Source organism: Mastacembelus armatus, chromosome 3 (assembly GCF_900324485.2).
Source record: "Mastacembelus armatus chromosome 3, fMasArm1.2, whole genome shotgun sequence".
Taxonomy (NCBI): domain Eukaryota; kingdom Metazoa; phylum Chordata; class Actinopteri; order Synbranchiformes; family Mastacembelidae; genus Mastacembelus; species Mastacembelus armatus.
Genome location: NC_046635.1, coordinates 16,513,966 through 16,532,415, shown reverse-complemented (window position 1 = coordinate 16,532,415; position 18,450 = coordinate 16,513,966). Strand labels below are relative to the sequence as shown.

The 18,450-nt window shown below is 39.1% G+C and overlaps 1 protein-coding gene across 1 annotated transcript; it reads right to left on the bottom strand.

The window, feature by feature from the left end:
* Positions 1-888: 888 nt before the first annotated feature.
* On the bottom strand, positions 889-17,185 carry smyd2a (SET and MYND domain containing 2a). The gene is made up of 12 exons (XM_026294151.1): positions 16,900-17,185; positions 15,470-15,533; positions 12,440-12,550; positions 11,584-11,644; positions 10,442-10,569; positions 6,704-6,771; positions 6,198-6,300; positions 5,935-6,045; positions 2,470-2,590; positions 2,099-2,273; positions 1,835-1,943; positions 889-1,737 (listed from the first exon to the last, which is right to left on the bottom strand). Exons 1-12 carry the CDS (start codon positions 17,070-17,072, stop codon positions 1,654-1,656), a joined length of 1,308 nt encoding a protein of 435 aa, XP_026149936.1. The 5' UTR covers positions 17,073-17,185; the 3' UTR covers positions 889-1,653.
* Positions 17,186-18,450: the final 1,265 nt, after the last annotated feature.

Sequence of the window (18,450 nt, the reverse complement as noted above, 5' to 3'; positions counted from 1 at the left end):
GATCTGCTGGAGCCTATCCCAGCTCTCTTTGGGTGAAAGGCAAGGGTACACTCTGGACAGGTCAACAGTCCATCACAGGGCCACACGGAGATGAACAACCACACATGCTCACATTCACTCTTATGGGCAATTTAGGATCACCAATCAACCTGACATACATGTTTTTGGACTGTGGGAGGAAGCCATAGTACCCAGAGAAAACCCATGCAAACTCCACACAGAAAGGCCCCTGCCAGGTTTCAAATGAGAAACCTTCTTGCTGTGAGTCAGTTGTGTTAATAATCAAACCACAAAGCCGCCCTACACTGTATATTATGGAATTCAGATAATCTCAGCCTAGTTTAGTGCAAAAAAATTAACTAAGTAATTAAGTAGAGGCTAAAGAGAGAATAATTTCCCTTTTTAACCCTTTCCTGTATGAGTAATTAAAGCTATAGTCAGAATTTTTTCTCAGTGCTTGTATTACTCTCTTACGCTTGAAAATTAAAAAAAAAACTTTTTTTTTGAACATGCCTTTTTCAAGGAGTTCATCACATGTCCACTCAGGTGGCCTAAATGTGTTTAGTTTCTAATTTAAGAAACAACTTCACAAAACAGAAAAATATATATGTGAAAGCTACTTATGTGTTTATATATTTGAGTGCAAAGCAAAATCACTCCTACTCCAAAGCTACTGAGGGTTTCTGGCTTTCCATTTGTCAACTTTTGTCACACTCACAATGAGTGGCCATTAGGTCACAAAATATTGGATGACACACTAGTGTCCACCGTAGTGGGTGATATGCAACTACACAATCTCAATCCATGCACTTACAAGAAAACAGCTTTTAGATAGCTGTCCACTGTAGTGAGCACTATGCATGAAAGGGTTAAGAAGTAATTCATTCATTAGTTTTGACTATAATTTATATTCTGCAGATGATCATACTCCAACTACTGCATGTTTAATCCTGTCATGCTGCACATTAATAGTTTCCAAATCTGCATTCATTACGCTTCTAAGAAAACAAAAAGGTACAATAATGCTATCTCTTCACAAAAGGCAACAAAAGCTACAATGTTGTGCCTTTTTTCCTGAGAGCAAAGGGACTCTGATCCAGGATCATTGGTTGGGTTATAGTACCGATGTCTTCACTGCAACCTAACTGATCTCAGATCAGCAGCCTTGTTTAAGAATGCACTGTAAACAGACAATTATAATATAGCTGGTTCTCCTTGTGAATTAAACATGAGACCCTTTTGGTCAGCAAGCCTCATACACAAAAAATAAAATACAGATACAAACAACATACACAAAACATGCAACCCTTTTATGGCTTTCCAAAACCAGTATAGGGCAGGTCATTTAAACAGTTGGTTATTCATTCAGTGAAGGTTCTTTGCATTCTCTTCTCCGTTGCATGATAAGTTATCATTTTTCTCACAGTTTAAACAAGAATCAACAGAATTAGAAAGTCTGTTGACAACTATCTGACTATCTACACCATGACATGAAAACAGAAACTCTGCCTAAAGAGAGGCAGGAAAAACAAGAGTGGACATCATAAAAGTTTGAAAAACAGAGGTATAAGATGCATGCCAGGTGTTGTATTTGTTGGTATTCATCACTTGAGTGTTTCTCTTTATTCCTTTGATCCTCCTGCTTCATCTTCTTTACTTTTGCTCTTCGATTTCACGTTTGACCTCTGCCACATAATGGTGATCTTTCCCATGAGCCACCTCCATGATAGCCAATGCCTGGAAAAGTAAAACAAAAGTTTTCAAACCAGAGACACCCTTAACATGGCAGCCTTCAATTTGCAATATATCAATATACCACTGTCAATATATTAACCTTCTTCAGAGCTTTTACTCCTTGTGTCTTCTTCTCCAGCCCCAAATAAAGACGTCCCAGTTTCAGATACATAGATGCCACATTCAGAGAAAAGGCTGGATAATGTACTCTGCAGAGAGAACATAATTTATATAAGTTATATACTGTATATAGGGTGTGAATGCAAAAGGAAACATAAGATAATCTATAATTAATCTTTCTGTAATGCTTTACAACAGACCAATCTATTGAAAACTGTTTGAGCTTCCTCACAGCTCAATTTACCTATAGGGCTGAATGATCTTCTCTCCATAGGTCATAGCTCCATCCCAGTCCTGCATGTAGAGGCAAACACCCATGGCTTGATACATCATGTGCAGCATGTAGACATTGGTCTCTGCAAATATAGCCCCCATCTTTTCCAGGCTGAGCTCACACATCTCCAGAAGCTCTGTGGGGTGTGTCACAGAGTTAAGTAATAATGATACAAGCCATAGAGAAAAAGTATGAGGAAAAATATTGTTATTGATCCAAAGAGTGAGAAGCCAATTTGACAAACTCAGAAGGAACATTTCTCCATCAGAGAAAAAAAAAAAAGGGGGAATGAAAAGGGAGCTGGGGGTTGGCAAAATACAATAATAACCAAAAAAGGATATTCTTGTAGTGTTTGGCTCTCCTGAACTCCTCAATAACATTCTTGGCATAATGGACCATGGATCGGATTTCCTCTGGCTCTGGTGGTGAACTCAGCTTCCTGATTTCAATTTTTGCTTTGTCCTAGCAACAAATGGGAAGACAAGAAATGGTTTTACAGTAACATATCCTAAATGTAATGTAATGTCAAAGCGAGATATGGTTCTTAATCTTTCCTTGATCTCACAGCAGCATTTCGTACAGTCACCCACAAAATAATACTATCGCATCCTAGTAGGCAGGTTGGTAACAAAGGAAAGGCCCTTAAATGGTTTAGATCATATCTGTCCTATAGAGCCTCTGCAATACATACTGGGAACTCCCCATCCTCTACAGTTTCCCCACAGTTTATATTTTCCCTCAGTGATCTATTATAAACAAATATAGCAGGAAGGGGAAAATCGTCTACAGCAGGGTTGTCAAACTCTCGTCCCTGAAAGCCACTGTCCTGTATGTTTTCCAACTATGCCTACCCTTGCAGCTTCTGATTGGATGAAGACACCTATTCGAGGTAATCAACAGTAGGTAGGGTAGGAGTAATTTGAAAACAAGCTGCACAGTGGCTATCAGGGACCAGAGGTTGACACCTGTACTCTGCAGTCATTTCTGGACTGCAGGAAGGACATTAGGATTGTCAACAAACTTCTTACGCTCCCTCGCTCTCCAACGTGGCAGATGCTCCCACCACCCCCACCTCTGCAGCTCCTTACTATACCTTATCCTCTATGACTGCTACCTCCATCTCCACCTGTATGGCTGCTCCCTCTTCCTCCACTATCCCTCTGTTACAACCTGGAGTATCTCCAAGGCTTCTGAAAGGACTGTGCTGGGCAACAAGCTGTTCCTCTTCAGAGGCTCTTTAATATGAGTCTTCGGGTGGAAAGATTCCTGGTACTGTGGAAGACTTCTTGGCTAATACCAGTGCCCAAAACAGGGCTGCCAGTAGAGCTAAATGACTATAGACTGGTGGCTTTGACATCCCATATCATGAAGACCTTGAAGCGGCTCCTTGTCCATTGCATGAGGCTACGGGTTGAGGAGGGTCTTGATGCCCTTCAGTTTGCCTATCAGAAACACATGGGAGTGGAAGATGCGGTGCTTTACATGCTGTACTGGGCATATGTCTATCTGGATGTGCCTGGTTCATATGTGAGGATTATGTTCTTTGACTTCCCCAGTGCTTTCAATACTATACAGCCTCCCATACTGAGACACAAGCTTTTATGTATGGGGGTGGCCCCCTCCCTGACGTCATGGATTACGGACTATTTGACATCCAGACCGCAGTATGTTAGGCTGGGGAGATGTGTTTCTGGGACACTGGAATGCAGCACTGGGGCTCCACAGGGAACTGTTCTTGCTCCTTTTCTGTTCACGGTCTACACATCGGACTTTAGGTATAACTCAGCGTCTTGCCACCTTCAGAGTATTCTGATGATACGACTGCTGTGGCATGTGTGACAGGAGGGGGAGTACAGGGACCTAGTGGAGGCCTTCACTGACTGGAGCAAAAAGAACTATCTTCTCCTGAACACTACCAAGACTAAGGAGCTGGTGGTGGATTTTAGGAGATCAAAAGCACCATGCCAGTCAGTCTGCATTGATGGACAGGATATACAGACTGTACAGAACTTCAAGTACCTGGGGGTGGTACTGGACGAAAAACTGGAATGGTCTGCCAATGTGGATGCAGTGTACAGAAAAAGGCAGAGCCACCTCTTCTTCTTGAGACGACTCAGTTTGTACAGTGTCTGCAGTGACATGCTGTGCATGTTCTACCACACTATCATGGGCAAGTACACTGTTCTATGCTACTGTCTGTTGGAGGAGTGGCATTACGGACAGAGACTGTAGGCGCCTGGACAAACTGGTGAAAAAGGCCAGTTCTGTGCTAGGCAGGGGGCTGGACCCTCTCAGAACTGTGGTGGAGCAGCAGATGTGGAGGAAGCTGCTTTCTATATTGAACAATAATAAACATCCCCTATACAATATACTAACTAAACAGTATCAGCTGCAGTGGGAGGCTCATCTCACTGCACTGCAGAACTGAGAGGTTGAGGAGATGCTTTGTCCCCACAGCCATTAGACTGTTTAATAGTAATTGTTGATATGTTAGTTATGCTATAAATGTTATTAACTGAGTGCCTTTATCTGTTAATTATATTTCAAATTTCATAGTGAAATCTCTATGTTAAAATTAATATAAGAGCTGCAGGACAATCTGAATTTCCCCCATGGGGATGAATAAAGTATCTATCTATACCTAAATGAAAATGAAACAAAAAAGTTTTGTATTCAGAGACAACAAAACTTCAGCTAGCAAATTTCTTGAGGAATCTTGGAGTGCTATTTAATTGTGAGGTGAAATTTTATAGACAAGTTAATCATTTTTTAATCTTTTATCATGCTCAGATCTGGAAACAGATATATGGAAATTTATACTTTTGCACTATTTATGTGGCTGTGGAGCTGGTGAACTGGACTGTAGAGTTAGTGGTTCAATCCTTGGTTTCACTAGTCCACATGTTGAAATATCCTTTGGTCAAGACACTGAACTCCAAGCTGCCCCTAGTGGCTGTTCCATCAGTGTATGAGTACATGAGTGGTTGTGTGTAAATGGGTGAATGGACAAATAGTGTAAAAGTGCTTTGAGTGTAGAAAAGCGCTATACCAGTTTAAGACCATTTACTGTAATGCCTTGTTTAGTGGAATACATAAGGCTTCACCAACTCACCTCAAAACAATTCAGAATACTGCAATTCACCTCCTTATTAACTTATTAACACTCCAAAATGGTTTCTAAGAAAATCACTGGTTTTGATCAAGTTTGACTGGCTACTGTTTTTTTTTTTTTTTAAATAATTCATTTAAGATATGTTTTTATGTGCTAAGTGGACTGACTCACTCCTCTCTGTCTGAACTGTTGATCTGGCTCCAGATAGGAATCTGAGGTCTTTCAACCAGTTTTTAATTGAAATACCCAGGTCTGGATATAAACAGTGGGGTAACTGGGCTTTTACGACAGTTGCCCCAAGGCTTTTGGAATTATCTTCCATTACTGCTCAGAGCTTCTTGAGAATTCTCTGTTTTTAAAACTCATACATATCTTTTCTCATGACTGTTCAATCTAGATTAGAATTTATTTTATTGCTGAATGTGATTGTTTTATGTAATTTGTCTACATTTTGTCTTTCTGTAACCTTACTATTTACTTTATTTATCGACAGCACATTGGTCAACATACTGTTTTTTTTTTTTAAAAGTGCTCTATAAATAAATTGACTAACTGATTGATTGATAGCCAAAATAAAGCTTCAAATGATTACAGTAAAAATTACAAAATAAAAGAACTGCACAATTTCCCAAACTGTGTTTGAATTTCTTACTAATTTTGATCAGATATGAGTTTTACAAAGTGTAAACAGTACCTTAGACTTTGAGGTACACTCAGCACACTGGCATGTGAAGAAGTAGGATTCTAACAACCTCTCTTTCCTGTCCTCTGTTGGATAGAGCAGGTCTATGTAACTGTTAAAGATCTACAGAGAAAGAGGGAGAGTGAGAGTTATGAAATTATTGAAAAATGACATTTTGCATCAGTTGAAATAAACACTAAATGTGCATTTCTGTAACTGTGTAACTGTTAACATTGATGTCACACAAAAGCATCTTTGTTGCCTTGCTTGGTTACCTCCTCTCCAGGGTTTATCTCTTTAACAGCTCTGACCTCAGCCACTGTGCCTTTATAGGTCACAATGACATTTGGACTGCAGCAGTGATTCATCAGTGCTACACTGAGGAAAAAAAAAAAAAGATAAAAGAAGTACAAAAGGTTAAATAAATAATTATTGTGAACTATCAGGAATGGATGGATAAAACCATCCAATTGAGCAGCTTTAAGCTGATGAGAATACATGAAAGTTCATATGTCTATTACACTCATTAAAAAAATATTCAGCATATCAGAAGCAGCTGGGCTATACTGTAAACAGACTGAATTGCCCAAATTGGAGCAGTGAGGAAAAAAAGGTGGCACTGGGAGGGATAAAAAGGACAAATATGGAGGGAAGAAGGAAGAGATTATTATAATTACATTTCCTAACATGCTGCAAATACTGCCTTTTAATAGCACAGTAACTAAACTGACAATTGGATGCACTGCTGAAGAATAATGATGTGCTGACATGAACTACCTACTCAGGAAAAACAGCTGATCCCAAATGGGAGAGCTCCTCATCCTCTATGGTAAAGCCATTACAATTGACCTGGAGAGACAGAAAAAGGAGGAAAAGGGGGGACAGAGGAAGAGAAAAAGACAATCAGGCATTGACAGAACCATAATGGTAAGGAATATGATAATACATTTTGAATCAACTTCTCCTCTACTGTCTTGGGACAGTAAGACAGTAGCTATCAAAGTCAAAAGTCAAAGTCAAATTTATTTTTAAAGCACATTTAACACAACTTAGTTGACCAAAGTGCTGTACAATTCTAAAATAGCTGCAGACATAGAAACAGACAATAATAATAAAATAATAAAAACATGGAGAAGAATACCTCATCACTCAGTATTAAATGCCAATGTGTATAAAAAGGTCTTAAGGTGAGATTTAAAAATAGGAAGAATTGGGGCCTGCTTGATGTACAGGGGCAACTCGTTCCAAAGTTTAGGGGCTGCTACTGAAAAGGCGTGATCCCCCGCCCTGACTCTTCTAGATTTAAGTACTGTAAGTAAAAGCTGCTCGCCAGACCTGAGAGACCGTGCTGGACTATATGGCTTTAAAAGGTCAGAAATGTATTGAGGTGCTAAATTATTCAGGGCTTTGTAGGCCATTAACAATACTTTAAATTTGACCCTGAACTGCACAGGGAGCCAGCATAAGGACGCTAAGACAGGAGTTATGTGTTCCCGTTTACGTGTTCCCATTAAAAACCGTGCAGCAGCATTTTGGACCAGTTGCAACCTTGCAATCGAGGCCTTACAATAATCAAGCCGGCTTGAAATAAAAGCGTGTATAACCTTTTCAAGATCTTTTCTTGTTAAAAATGGCTTGACCTTGGACAAGAGCCAGAGCTGAAAAAAAAGCTAGCTTTGACAAGAGTTAATTTGCTTATCCAGTTTAAAATCACTGTCCAATAAAACACCCAGGTTTCTAGCAGTTGGTTTTACATAAAATTTAAGGGAACACATCTCTGGGAAAGGGTCAACACAGGCTCCACTAGGTCCAAATACCAGCACTTCAGTTTAAGTCTCATTAAGACTCAGAAAATTTACCGCCATCCATGCTTTGACATCCTCCAGGCATTCCAAAAGTGGTGTTAAAGTGTTTGTATCCCTCTGTTTCAAAGGAAGATAGATTTGAATATCATCTGCAAAACAGTGAAAAGGCATTCTATGCTTCCTAATAATGGATCCCAATGGCAGAAGGTAAAGTAAAAATAATAAAGGCCCAAGAATAGACCCTTGTGGGACCCTGCATGTGAGGACTGCTGATGAGGATACAGTGTTACCAAGACCAACAGAAAAACTTCTGTCCGTCAGGTAAGATAATGAACATATCCAGGGCAGAACCAGAAATCCCCACACTGTGTTGCAGACGATATATGAGAATGGAATGATCTACAGTATCAAATGCAGCTGTGACATCTAAAAGCAGAAGAATGGCAAAATTCACTGAGTCAGTAGTTATTAAGAGGTCATTGAAAACTTTTAAGAGGGTGGATTTAATGCTGTGGAGAGCTTTAAAACCAGACTGGAACACCTCAAGCATGCCATGTGCATCTAAGTAAAACTGGAGCTGTACAGAGAATTTTCTCCAGTACTTTTGAAAGAAACGGTAACTTAAATATTGGTCTGAAGTTAGACAGAATCGAGGGATCCAGGTTAGGTTTTTTGATTAATGGTTGCACCACAGCATGCTTAAGGGTCTCAAGCACAACACCAGTGGTCAGACTGACATTTAAAATTTCCTGAACCACTGGTCCAATTGTATGAAAGATCTCTGTAAAAAAAAATTTGAGGAGGGATAACATCAGTAGGAAAGGATGAACATTTCATATGGCCTATAATCTCATCTAAAAAGGAAAGTGAAACAGGCTCAAACTGGTTAAAAGCAGCAGAGCATGTAGCACTAATGGATGGACCACAAGATGGAGGTGATATAAGTGCTCTAATATTTTTAATCCTATCCACAAAAAAAATGTAAAAATAATTCACACCTTTCAGGGGACTCAACTGGACATGTAGGCTGTGAGGGATTGAGAACAGCATTAATAGTGCTAAAAAGAACATGAGGTCTTGTACAGTTGTTTAAAATAATGGCTGAGAGATATTTTGTCTTCTCAGCTTTTACAGTTCTCTGATAAACAGGCTGTTCTTCACAATTTCAAAAGATACATGTAACTTGTCTTTCTTCCACTTGCGCTCAGCTCTCCTACACTCACACCTGGCAGCACAAGTGATGTTATTTATCCAAGGTGCAAGTTTAGATTTAGAGCGCAAGGTTCTGAAAGGTGCGACACTATCCAGGATATTGCGGCAGGTTACGTTACATAAAGATGTTAACCCCTCAACATTAAAACAGTTAGAAGCATCTAAAAATAACTCAGGAGTATTATTAAAAGCAGCACAGAATTGTACAGCAGTAGAAGAATTAAAACGACAGCACCGTGCAGGTACACACTGTTTAACAGTTTGAAAGGGGAGCGGGGTCTGAAACACAACAGGTATATGATCAGAAAACAGCACATCACATATCTCCATATTAACAACTGGAAGCCCACAGGATAAAACAAGATCTAATGTGTGTCCCTGCTCTTGTGTAGGACCTGACACAAACTGAACCAAGTTAAAAGAATCAATAAGATTTAAATAGTCACTAACTAGAGGTTTGTTAGGACAACAGATGTGAATATTAAAATCTCCAACAATAAGAACCTTATCATATTTAGACATAATCCCAGCCAATAAGTCTGAAAAAAAATCACTGATAAAGTTCTTATTTTATTTAGGTGGTCTGTATATCACGCATAATACCGGAGAAGAGTTCTTCAGTTCCAATATGTTCAGTTCAAAACTGGAGTAGAAATCAGCTGCTAACTGCTTACAGTTAAAACTTGTCCTAAACACAGTCGCTACTCCTCCTCCACGTCCAGAAATTCTCAGCGAATTAAAGTACGCACAGCCCCGTGGTACAGACCACCTCCAATGAGAGGGTGGAAATCCAGCAATGGAGGTTAAATGTAACATAAGTCAGTCTTAAGATAAGAAGCTAAAAACTCAGAGATCAAACTGAACAGCTGAAATATGCAAACACACAGGACCAGCAAAGGAGGGTGACACAGATCCAGGGTTCAACTCAACAACTCAAAAAAGTTAACACCAGGTGGCAGCTGCCTTAGTCCAAACAGGTTCCCTCCTTATAATGATGTACTCTTTAATCTCATATCCTGGGACTGACTCTGGATGCTTGTAGTAGCACAGCACCAACTATCAGTCTTATTGCTCAAAAAAGCTAATAAACATGGAAGCAGCATCTGTATGACTAGAAATAATCATAATTTTTTTTAGGTGGTAGCTAGTGGTGCAGAAAGTTGGAAAGGTATACTGCAGCAATACCTCCAAACCCATGAAAAGACTTTTAAGCATTATACTGAGGACAATGGTGATGAGTGAGCCCTGGACAAGGAAGTTTGATATTACTATTATAATAAGAAAGGTAAACATGCCACACTGTTGTCTCCCCAGTTCTACAGAAAACCCCTAAAGAGTATGACTCTAAATAAACTACCCAAAAAAATTAACCCCCCTGTGATAATAAAAACAAAACAAAAAAAAAACAACAAAAAAAAAACAAACTCCCCAATACATATATTTCACCTGATAACTTCCTATAGTGTTTCTTCAGAGTTGAAATCAAAGTCATCCAATTTCACCTGTGCAAAAAGCTCAGTGAGAGCCTGTTCATCAGGGAGATCACTGATGTGTCTGGAGTAGAAGTGATGCAACGCTGCCATGTCTGCCTGGTTCATCTCCTCCTTCTCATTGTCCATCTTATCTAAATCTGGCAGAGGCAATGGAGTACAGACAGAAAAAGAATAAGTGAGGCACAAAAAGGGACAGAGATGGCAAAAAAATGTGAAAAAGATCATAAAGGGACAGTATCAAAAAGGAATGATCAGAACGTGAGGCAACACAATGCTGCTACACATCACTGAGACAGGGGCACATGATTATCTACCAGCAATACTGGAGTGTTAATATTGATTTTAGTGAGAATCAGAAATTACAAGACAACGAATTAAGTAATTGATAAAAAACAAAGCATAAAGTTGACTATTCATCCAGTATATTTAGTTTTTACCACTACATTAATGATCTATCACATAGCTCTATTTAAGAACAGCTCAATGTTACTAAGAGACAATACCGCTGCTATAGGCCACATGTCACTGTCAGTTCCACAAATCAACACAGACTAGCGGCAGCAGCCAGCAACTGGCACCTGATTTGCTTTGTGAGCTTAAGAGACAGGTGCAAAGCCTAATTCTATGACAATTCTCTGATGATTAAAGTAATATCAAACAGAGCAGAAAAAACACTTTGTGGGTGCCGAGGTGGAACACAATTGTGTGCCAAAACACATACATACATACATACAGAGACAGTTTTATCAGTTTCCATAGAGAAAGACTACCTACAACAGTTTCACCTGGGTTTCATTTTATACAATTTGAAAAATCACAGGTTGGAAAGAGGGGAAAGAACCTTTAATTTCTTGTCTGCTAATCAATTAAGGAATAATCTTTACTGCTTATGCAATTGCTTTTGCAGTGTATATGTTAATAAATAAGGAATATGAAATTACAGCAACCAGAAGCTTGGGATTTAAGTCCCAGTGCTATGTAGACAAAGAGTGAATGAAAGAGACAGAACCATGACTGGAAGCTACAGCGGTGTGTATATATATAGACATGCTACCATGAGAAGACGATCCCTCTCTCTGTGTGGGAGACTGGCACGCACGCACACACAGACACAAAACTAAAAATGTAGATATGTAACTAAACACACATACGTGATTCAAACTCGCTAAGTAGTAGAAGTCTTTCTGAAGGGGTGCGCTCTAGTGTGACTCTCTGCAACATAAAAGACACATGATCACCATCAAAGTGTAATAAAATGTTAACATATTTTAATCTTTTGAGGATTTTGAAAAGTCATTAAAACATAAAACAATGCCACAGCTTCCAAGCATAAGTAAATGGCCAAATCAATAGCTTCAGGAATTTTAACCAAGACCAATACTTTCATTTGAAGGGTGCAAGCTTACAACTGAAAATGATAATTATTTTGCTCAATGCCTCACAGCATGTTTTATCTGGCTAAAGCGAAAAGTCTGAATATATCACTATTCTGAACTGACTCACATGGAAAAAATGAATAGCAAAGACATAACAGCCACAATACTACTCATGAATACATACACAAATGAAACTCAGCTGAGTCTAGTTACAGTGGCTCATAATTAGTTTACCTCATATAATGCGGTCAGCTCAAAAGGTTTTTTAAATTGAATCCTCATCCTCTAAGGCTCTAAACTTTGCAGCATCAGACCTCTGTGGTTCTGCTCAAACTTCAGTTATTATGCTTACCATTACAAATTGATCATTTGAACTTTCCAAGCACTTTTTTATAGCAGTAAGTTAAGGTCAACATAATGTCTACTGAGAAAAACATCATAGGTATTGTTTTGTTTACTTTAACACAAACATAATGTTCAATCTGTGCTTTCTAAGATTTGTATGCATTTTTTTATGCCTTCACATCAGTTCTGTTTATTTCAGATATTCTGTAATTATACCACATTTTCTTTCTGTCATATAAAATTTTTCTAAAGGCTAAAAGCTGTCTTCTCCTACTTATAATTTTACCTGTTTCATGATAATCCTGACCACCAGTCTGACAGTTTCTGATGGACACCAGTTTTCTCCATAGGCACACATGGCTACACACTCTAGCTTATGCATAGGCCAATCACCTCTCTGTACACATATACAAACACAAAGAAGAAGACAGAAACAACAAATGACTTCAGACCAATGACAGTTCACTGTTACTACAGTATATGAACAGAATAAATTGTGAAAAGATAGAAATCAAGAAGGTGACAAAGAAAATGGAATTAACAGTGCAATATAAATTACTTTATTATTACGACATAAATGCAAATGTTCTAGAATTGCTGGCAGCAAAGACTAGAAATTTGCCCATTTAATATATTTTTAACAACTACTGTTCTATTTTACTCAATCACCTATGGATATTACTGTGGGGAAAGGCCACAGTTTGTCAGGCTGGGGAACTGCATCTCTGGTACAATTGTAAGCAGCACAGGGACTCCACAGGGAACTGTTTTGGCTCTATTCCTGTACAGAGCAGAGTGCTGCCACATTCAGAAGTATTCTGATGATACTGTAATTGTTGCATGTATCAGGAATGCACAGGCAAAAGAGCACATGGGTCTGATAAAATCCTTCCAACTGCCTCTTACTGAACACCACTAAAATTGTAGTAGGAAATGGTACTACCTAGCCCCCTCCTTCTCCAGTCAACATCTGTGGTGCAGACACTGAAGTGGTGTCAGTCTATAAGTATCTACCGTAGGTGTACACCTGGACAATAGGTTTTACTGGTCGCTGAACACTGTTAGACTCTATTTAAAAAAAAAACAAAAGGGCAGTGACAATGTTTACCCCAAAGGAGGCTTAGATCCTTAGACATCTAGATGTTTTACCAAACTATGGAATCAAGCCAGGCAGCATGGTGGATTAGTGGTTAGCACTGTTGCCTTACAGCAAGAAGTTTGCTGGTTCGAAACCTGACAGGGACCTTTTTGTATAGAGGTACTCGGTTTCCTCCCAAAGTCCAAATCAACCCTACATACATGTTGTATGTAGGGTTGATTGATGATTCTAAATTGCACATAGGACTGAGTGTGAGTGTGTGTGGTTGTGTGTCTATATGTGGCCCTGTGATGGACTGGTGACCCGTCTAGGGTGTACCCCTGCCATTGACCCAAAGAGAGCTGGGATAGACTCCAGCAGATTCATGTGATCCTAAAAAAAGAATAAGCGGGCATAGATAATGGATGGATGGATGTATCAAGTGTGCTCTTTCATGCTGCAGTCTGCTGAGGAGGCAGAATAAAACACAAGAGAAGGCTGTGTTGGAGAGATGCACACAGAAAAATGCAGAATGAGGACAGAATGAATGGTCATAGCAACAGCAGCAAATGCTCTCTCTTGGCCTGAAGCTTTGCTGATGTGCTTCTCAGTCCATGGTCCAAGGTCTCAAGTTGGGTCACAAGAACACTAAAATTTACTCTGTGGTGGTTCTGGTGTTGATTTTCTAGCACAAGACACATGAATGCAGAACAATTCACCTGTTAGATTGGTACAGTTCTCACAATAATCAAATGACTTTGAAATGGCCTTTTTGAAAAAAACTCAAAAATATTTTGTACAAATGTTTTTGTTTCTAGGATTTAGCAATCCTGTGAATCACTAAACTAATATTTAGTTGTATGACCACATTTTTTTATAACTGCTTCACATCTGTGTGGCATGGAGTCAACCAACTTGTGGCACCTTTCAGCTGTTATTCCACTCCATGATTCTTTAACAACATTCCACAATTCATTTACATGTCTTGGTTTTGCTTCAAAAAAAGCATTTTTGATATCACCCCACAAGTTCTCGATTGGATTAAGGTCCAGGAATTGGGCTGGCCACTCCGTAACATTAATTTTGTTGGTTTGGAACCAAGACTTTGCTCGTTTACTAGTGTGTTTGGGGTCATTGTCTTGTTGAAACAACCATTTCAAGGGCATGTCCTCTTCAGCATAAGGCAACATGACCTCTTCAAGTATTCTGACATATGCAAACTGATCCATGATCCCTGGTATGTGATAAATTGGCCCAACACCATAGTAGGAGAAACATGCCCATATCATGATGCTTGTACCACCATGCTTCACTGTCTTCACTGTGTACTGTGGCTTGAATTCAGAGTTTGGGGGTCGTCTCACAAACTGTCTATGGCCCTTGGACCCAAAAAAAACAATTTTACTCTCATCAGTCCACAAAATGTTCATCCATTTCTCTTTAGGCTAGTTGATGTGTTCTCCTCTTCTGCACATGACTTTTTTTTTTTTTTTTTTTTTTTAAAAACAGAGGGACTTTGCGGGGGATTCTTGAAAATAGATTAGCTTCACACAGACATTTTCTAACTGTCACAGTACTTACAGGTAACTCCAGACTGTCTTTGATCATTCTGGAGCTGATCATTGGCTGAGCCTTTGCCATTCTGGTTATTCTTCGATCCATTTTGATGGTTGTCTTCCGTTTTCTTCCACGTCTCTCTGGTTGTGCCCTCCATTTTAAGGCATTGGAGATCATTTTAGCTGAACAGCCTATAATTTTTTTCCACCTCTTTATAGGTTTTCCCCTCTCCAATCAACTTTTTAATCAAAGTACGCTGTTCTTCTGAACAATGTCTTGAACAACCCATTTTCCTCAGGCTTTCAAATGCATGTTCAACAAGTGCTGGCTTCATCCTTAAATAGGGGCCACCTGATTCACACCTGTTTTTTCACAAAATTGATGACCTCACTGATTGAATGCCACACTGCTATTTTTTTGAACACACCCCTTTCAACTAATTGCCCAATTGCATAGCCTTAAGAGCGTGCATATCATGAATGCTGGGTCTTGTTTGTTTTCAGAGAATCTACTGCACCTACTGGTAACTTGTTTGCCATGTAGCAATAAAACATATACTAAAAACCTGGATTATTCTGGTTAGTCACATTGTACTGCTATTATTTTGAACAATACTGTACACTGTAGACAGAAAAACAACAAAACCTCCATGAAAGCGCACAACAGAAGCAGAAAGCTTACCTGACAGTCAACATTACAGTAGTAGGCCTGCTTACATTTGCCACACTTAAAAAGATCTTCTCTCCTGTAATGACATGAAGACACAAAACATCAGCCTATTACTTACAGTGAAATTTAAGTTATAAGAAATGGGGCTGATGCTTTTCAGTGGCTTGATGTGGAATAAATTAAAATCTTTTAATGACATAGCTGTCATTCCAAAATATTTTGATATTTTAGAATTCATTGTTCGACTGATGGTGAATAAGATCACCACGCAGGTTTGTTTTAGCCCTGAGGGATACAAAGATAGACAACACCTGAGCTCAAACACATGCAGAAGTAAGTTAGCTTTCAAAATTTTAATTTCAATCATAATTGTTTCAAATGCATTAGAACAGGTTGAACTTGAATTCATCTGAATTTCTACAAATACGTCTGTCCATTTTCATACAAACAAAGCTAATAAAAATATCACTATTAGAGAAAGAGACACACTCCTAAAGAGTGTTTCTCTACACATATGAGAAAATGCACACACGCAACCCTGGCCTTCTCATGCCTTGGTTTCCCCTCTCTTGGGACACATGAACAACTATTATTAGCACACTAACCTTTTACTGCTCTACAGATTTAAAAGGCAGCTTGGGCAGGACATGCATACATACACGTGTGTGTGACAAAGTGTGTCATGGTGCATCAGACCTCAACAAGACAAGAAAACAGACTAAAAGGCTAAATCTTAAAAGGACCAGTGCACTGCAGTTGCACTTTTTAATGTTTTTCACACAGCATGCCTACCCACACTGACACGTCAGTACTCTCTGAATCATTTAAGCTGGCCTTTCTAACCATTACACTTCTACACCGTTACTGTTGCAAGCATGCGGTAGGAACTACTGACAAATGTTTTAAATCTAGGTTATAGCTGTCTTTTAATTACAAGTGAAACTTTAAATCTGACAGTAATAAACGCAGAAACTGAAATCATTAAGACACTTTACTTATTTTTAAACACGCTGCCTTTGAGCTGTAAGAAATGTTATGGTATGATACTACGCAAAGGCTGACAACAAAGGCTTTTTTAACTGTATGCGTTATCTGGAAGTAGGAGTAACCTATAGATTAGCATGTTTATAGGCCAGAGAAACTACAGGAAAGCAAATGTTTTTCATTTGTGCTTTAAAACCGAGCAATAAGGCCGATGTGCGGAAATGCTAGCTGCCGAAGTCAGGTGAGCTGCTTTACCGCATTGACCCATATAATCTGCACCAGCTAACTAACTTTAACTAGATGTCCACAGGTTTAACAGCTAACCTAGCTAGGTAACGACGATAAACAGCATTCAGCTAGACACATTTCTTAATTTGCTCTATTGCAAACCACGCGAATACGCTTGCAGTCCGATGCTAACTGTCACAGAGGTGTTTATTTCAGCAGTAAGAAGTCACCTGGTGAAGCAGTGCTCACAGTGCGCTCCCCTCTCATTCACGGTCAACACGAAGGAGTAGGCAGGGCAGGCGAACACCAGCTCCCCCACAGCGAAGTGCCGCACAGCCCGTAGGCCTCTGCCTTTGCCTGGGCTCAGGAACCTCTCCGTACCCTCTATACCTTCGTTTTTCATAATTTAAGTGCTTACAGCTCTTCAGTCAGACACACAACTGAACACCACCTGTCTTCTCAATGCTCTGATCGGCTTCTATCCAGGCAGTTTCTTCCACCCTGGTCCAAAGTGTGTCTCAGTTGGCGCTTATCGCCCCCTGCTGGAGAGGCGACAACATAGCCCTGCAGTTAAACAGTAGCTACTGCAGGTTCTGATGCACCATGCCAGAGGTTAGCAGTGGTGGAAGAAGTACTCCCGACTTTTTACACAGGTGAAAACAAAAACGTGTCAAAATTCTCGGTTACAAGTAAAAGTTCTGCATTCAAAATATTAAAGTAAAAGTACAAACGTATTTGCATCAAAATTAAGTAGCAAAACTTACATTTGAGATAATTATATATGATTACAATTTTATAATTACTTCAGGCTCTGCTGTGTGGCTTTTGAATTTCCAATCCAATGACAACTAAAGTCTTATGACTGGGCCATAGTCTGTTGTATTAACCTGAGTCTGAAAGGTAACTAAAATGATCAAATAATTGTAAGGGAGTAAAAAATAGGATAACCCTCTATTTTTTGATGCTTGATACTTGTATTCCACTACATTTGAGGGGGAGAATATTACTGTGATATAATTTACTTGAGTCAAGTAAATATTCTAAGTACAATAAAATGCTATGTAAAAGTATTTTCCCCCTTCCTAATTTTTTTTTTTTGTATATTTGACACAAATGATTTAGATAATCAAACATATTTTAAGTTTACACAAAGATAACCCAAGTAAATACAAAATGCAGTTTTAAAATGATGATTTCATTAATTAAGGGAAAAAAGCTGTCCAAACCTGCCTGGCCGTATGTGAAAAAATAACTGCCCCCTAATCCTAATAACTGGTTGTGCCACTCTGAGTGGCAACACCTGCAATCAAGCAATAACTGGCATTGAGTCTTTCATGTCGCTGTGAAGGAATTTTGGGTCACTCTTCTTTGCAGAATTATTTTAATTCAGCCAAATTGGAGGGTTTTTGAGCATGAACAGCCTGTTTAAGGTAAATTCCGGACATTGACTAGGCCACTCCAAAACCTTAATTTTGTTTTGTTCCATTCAGAGATGGACCTGCTAGTGTATTTGGGATCATTGTTCTGCTGCATAACCCAAGTGCACTTGAACTTGAGGTCACAATCTGATGGTAAATGCATATGCATGCATCAAGGTGCTTCAAGGTCTAACTAAACTGCTAATTGGAAAAGAAATTAATTTTAAAGTATTAAGTTGCCAAAATATGTTGGCACACAGACAAATTTTCAGACCTCAACAGGAAAACACACATTAATGTTCTTTGTACACTATATAGCCACATGAGGCTGTTTTTCACAATTTGGGTTAATGTGGGTCCCTT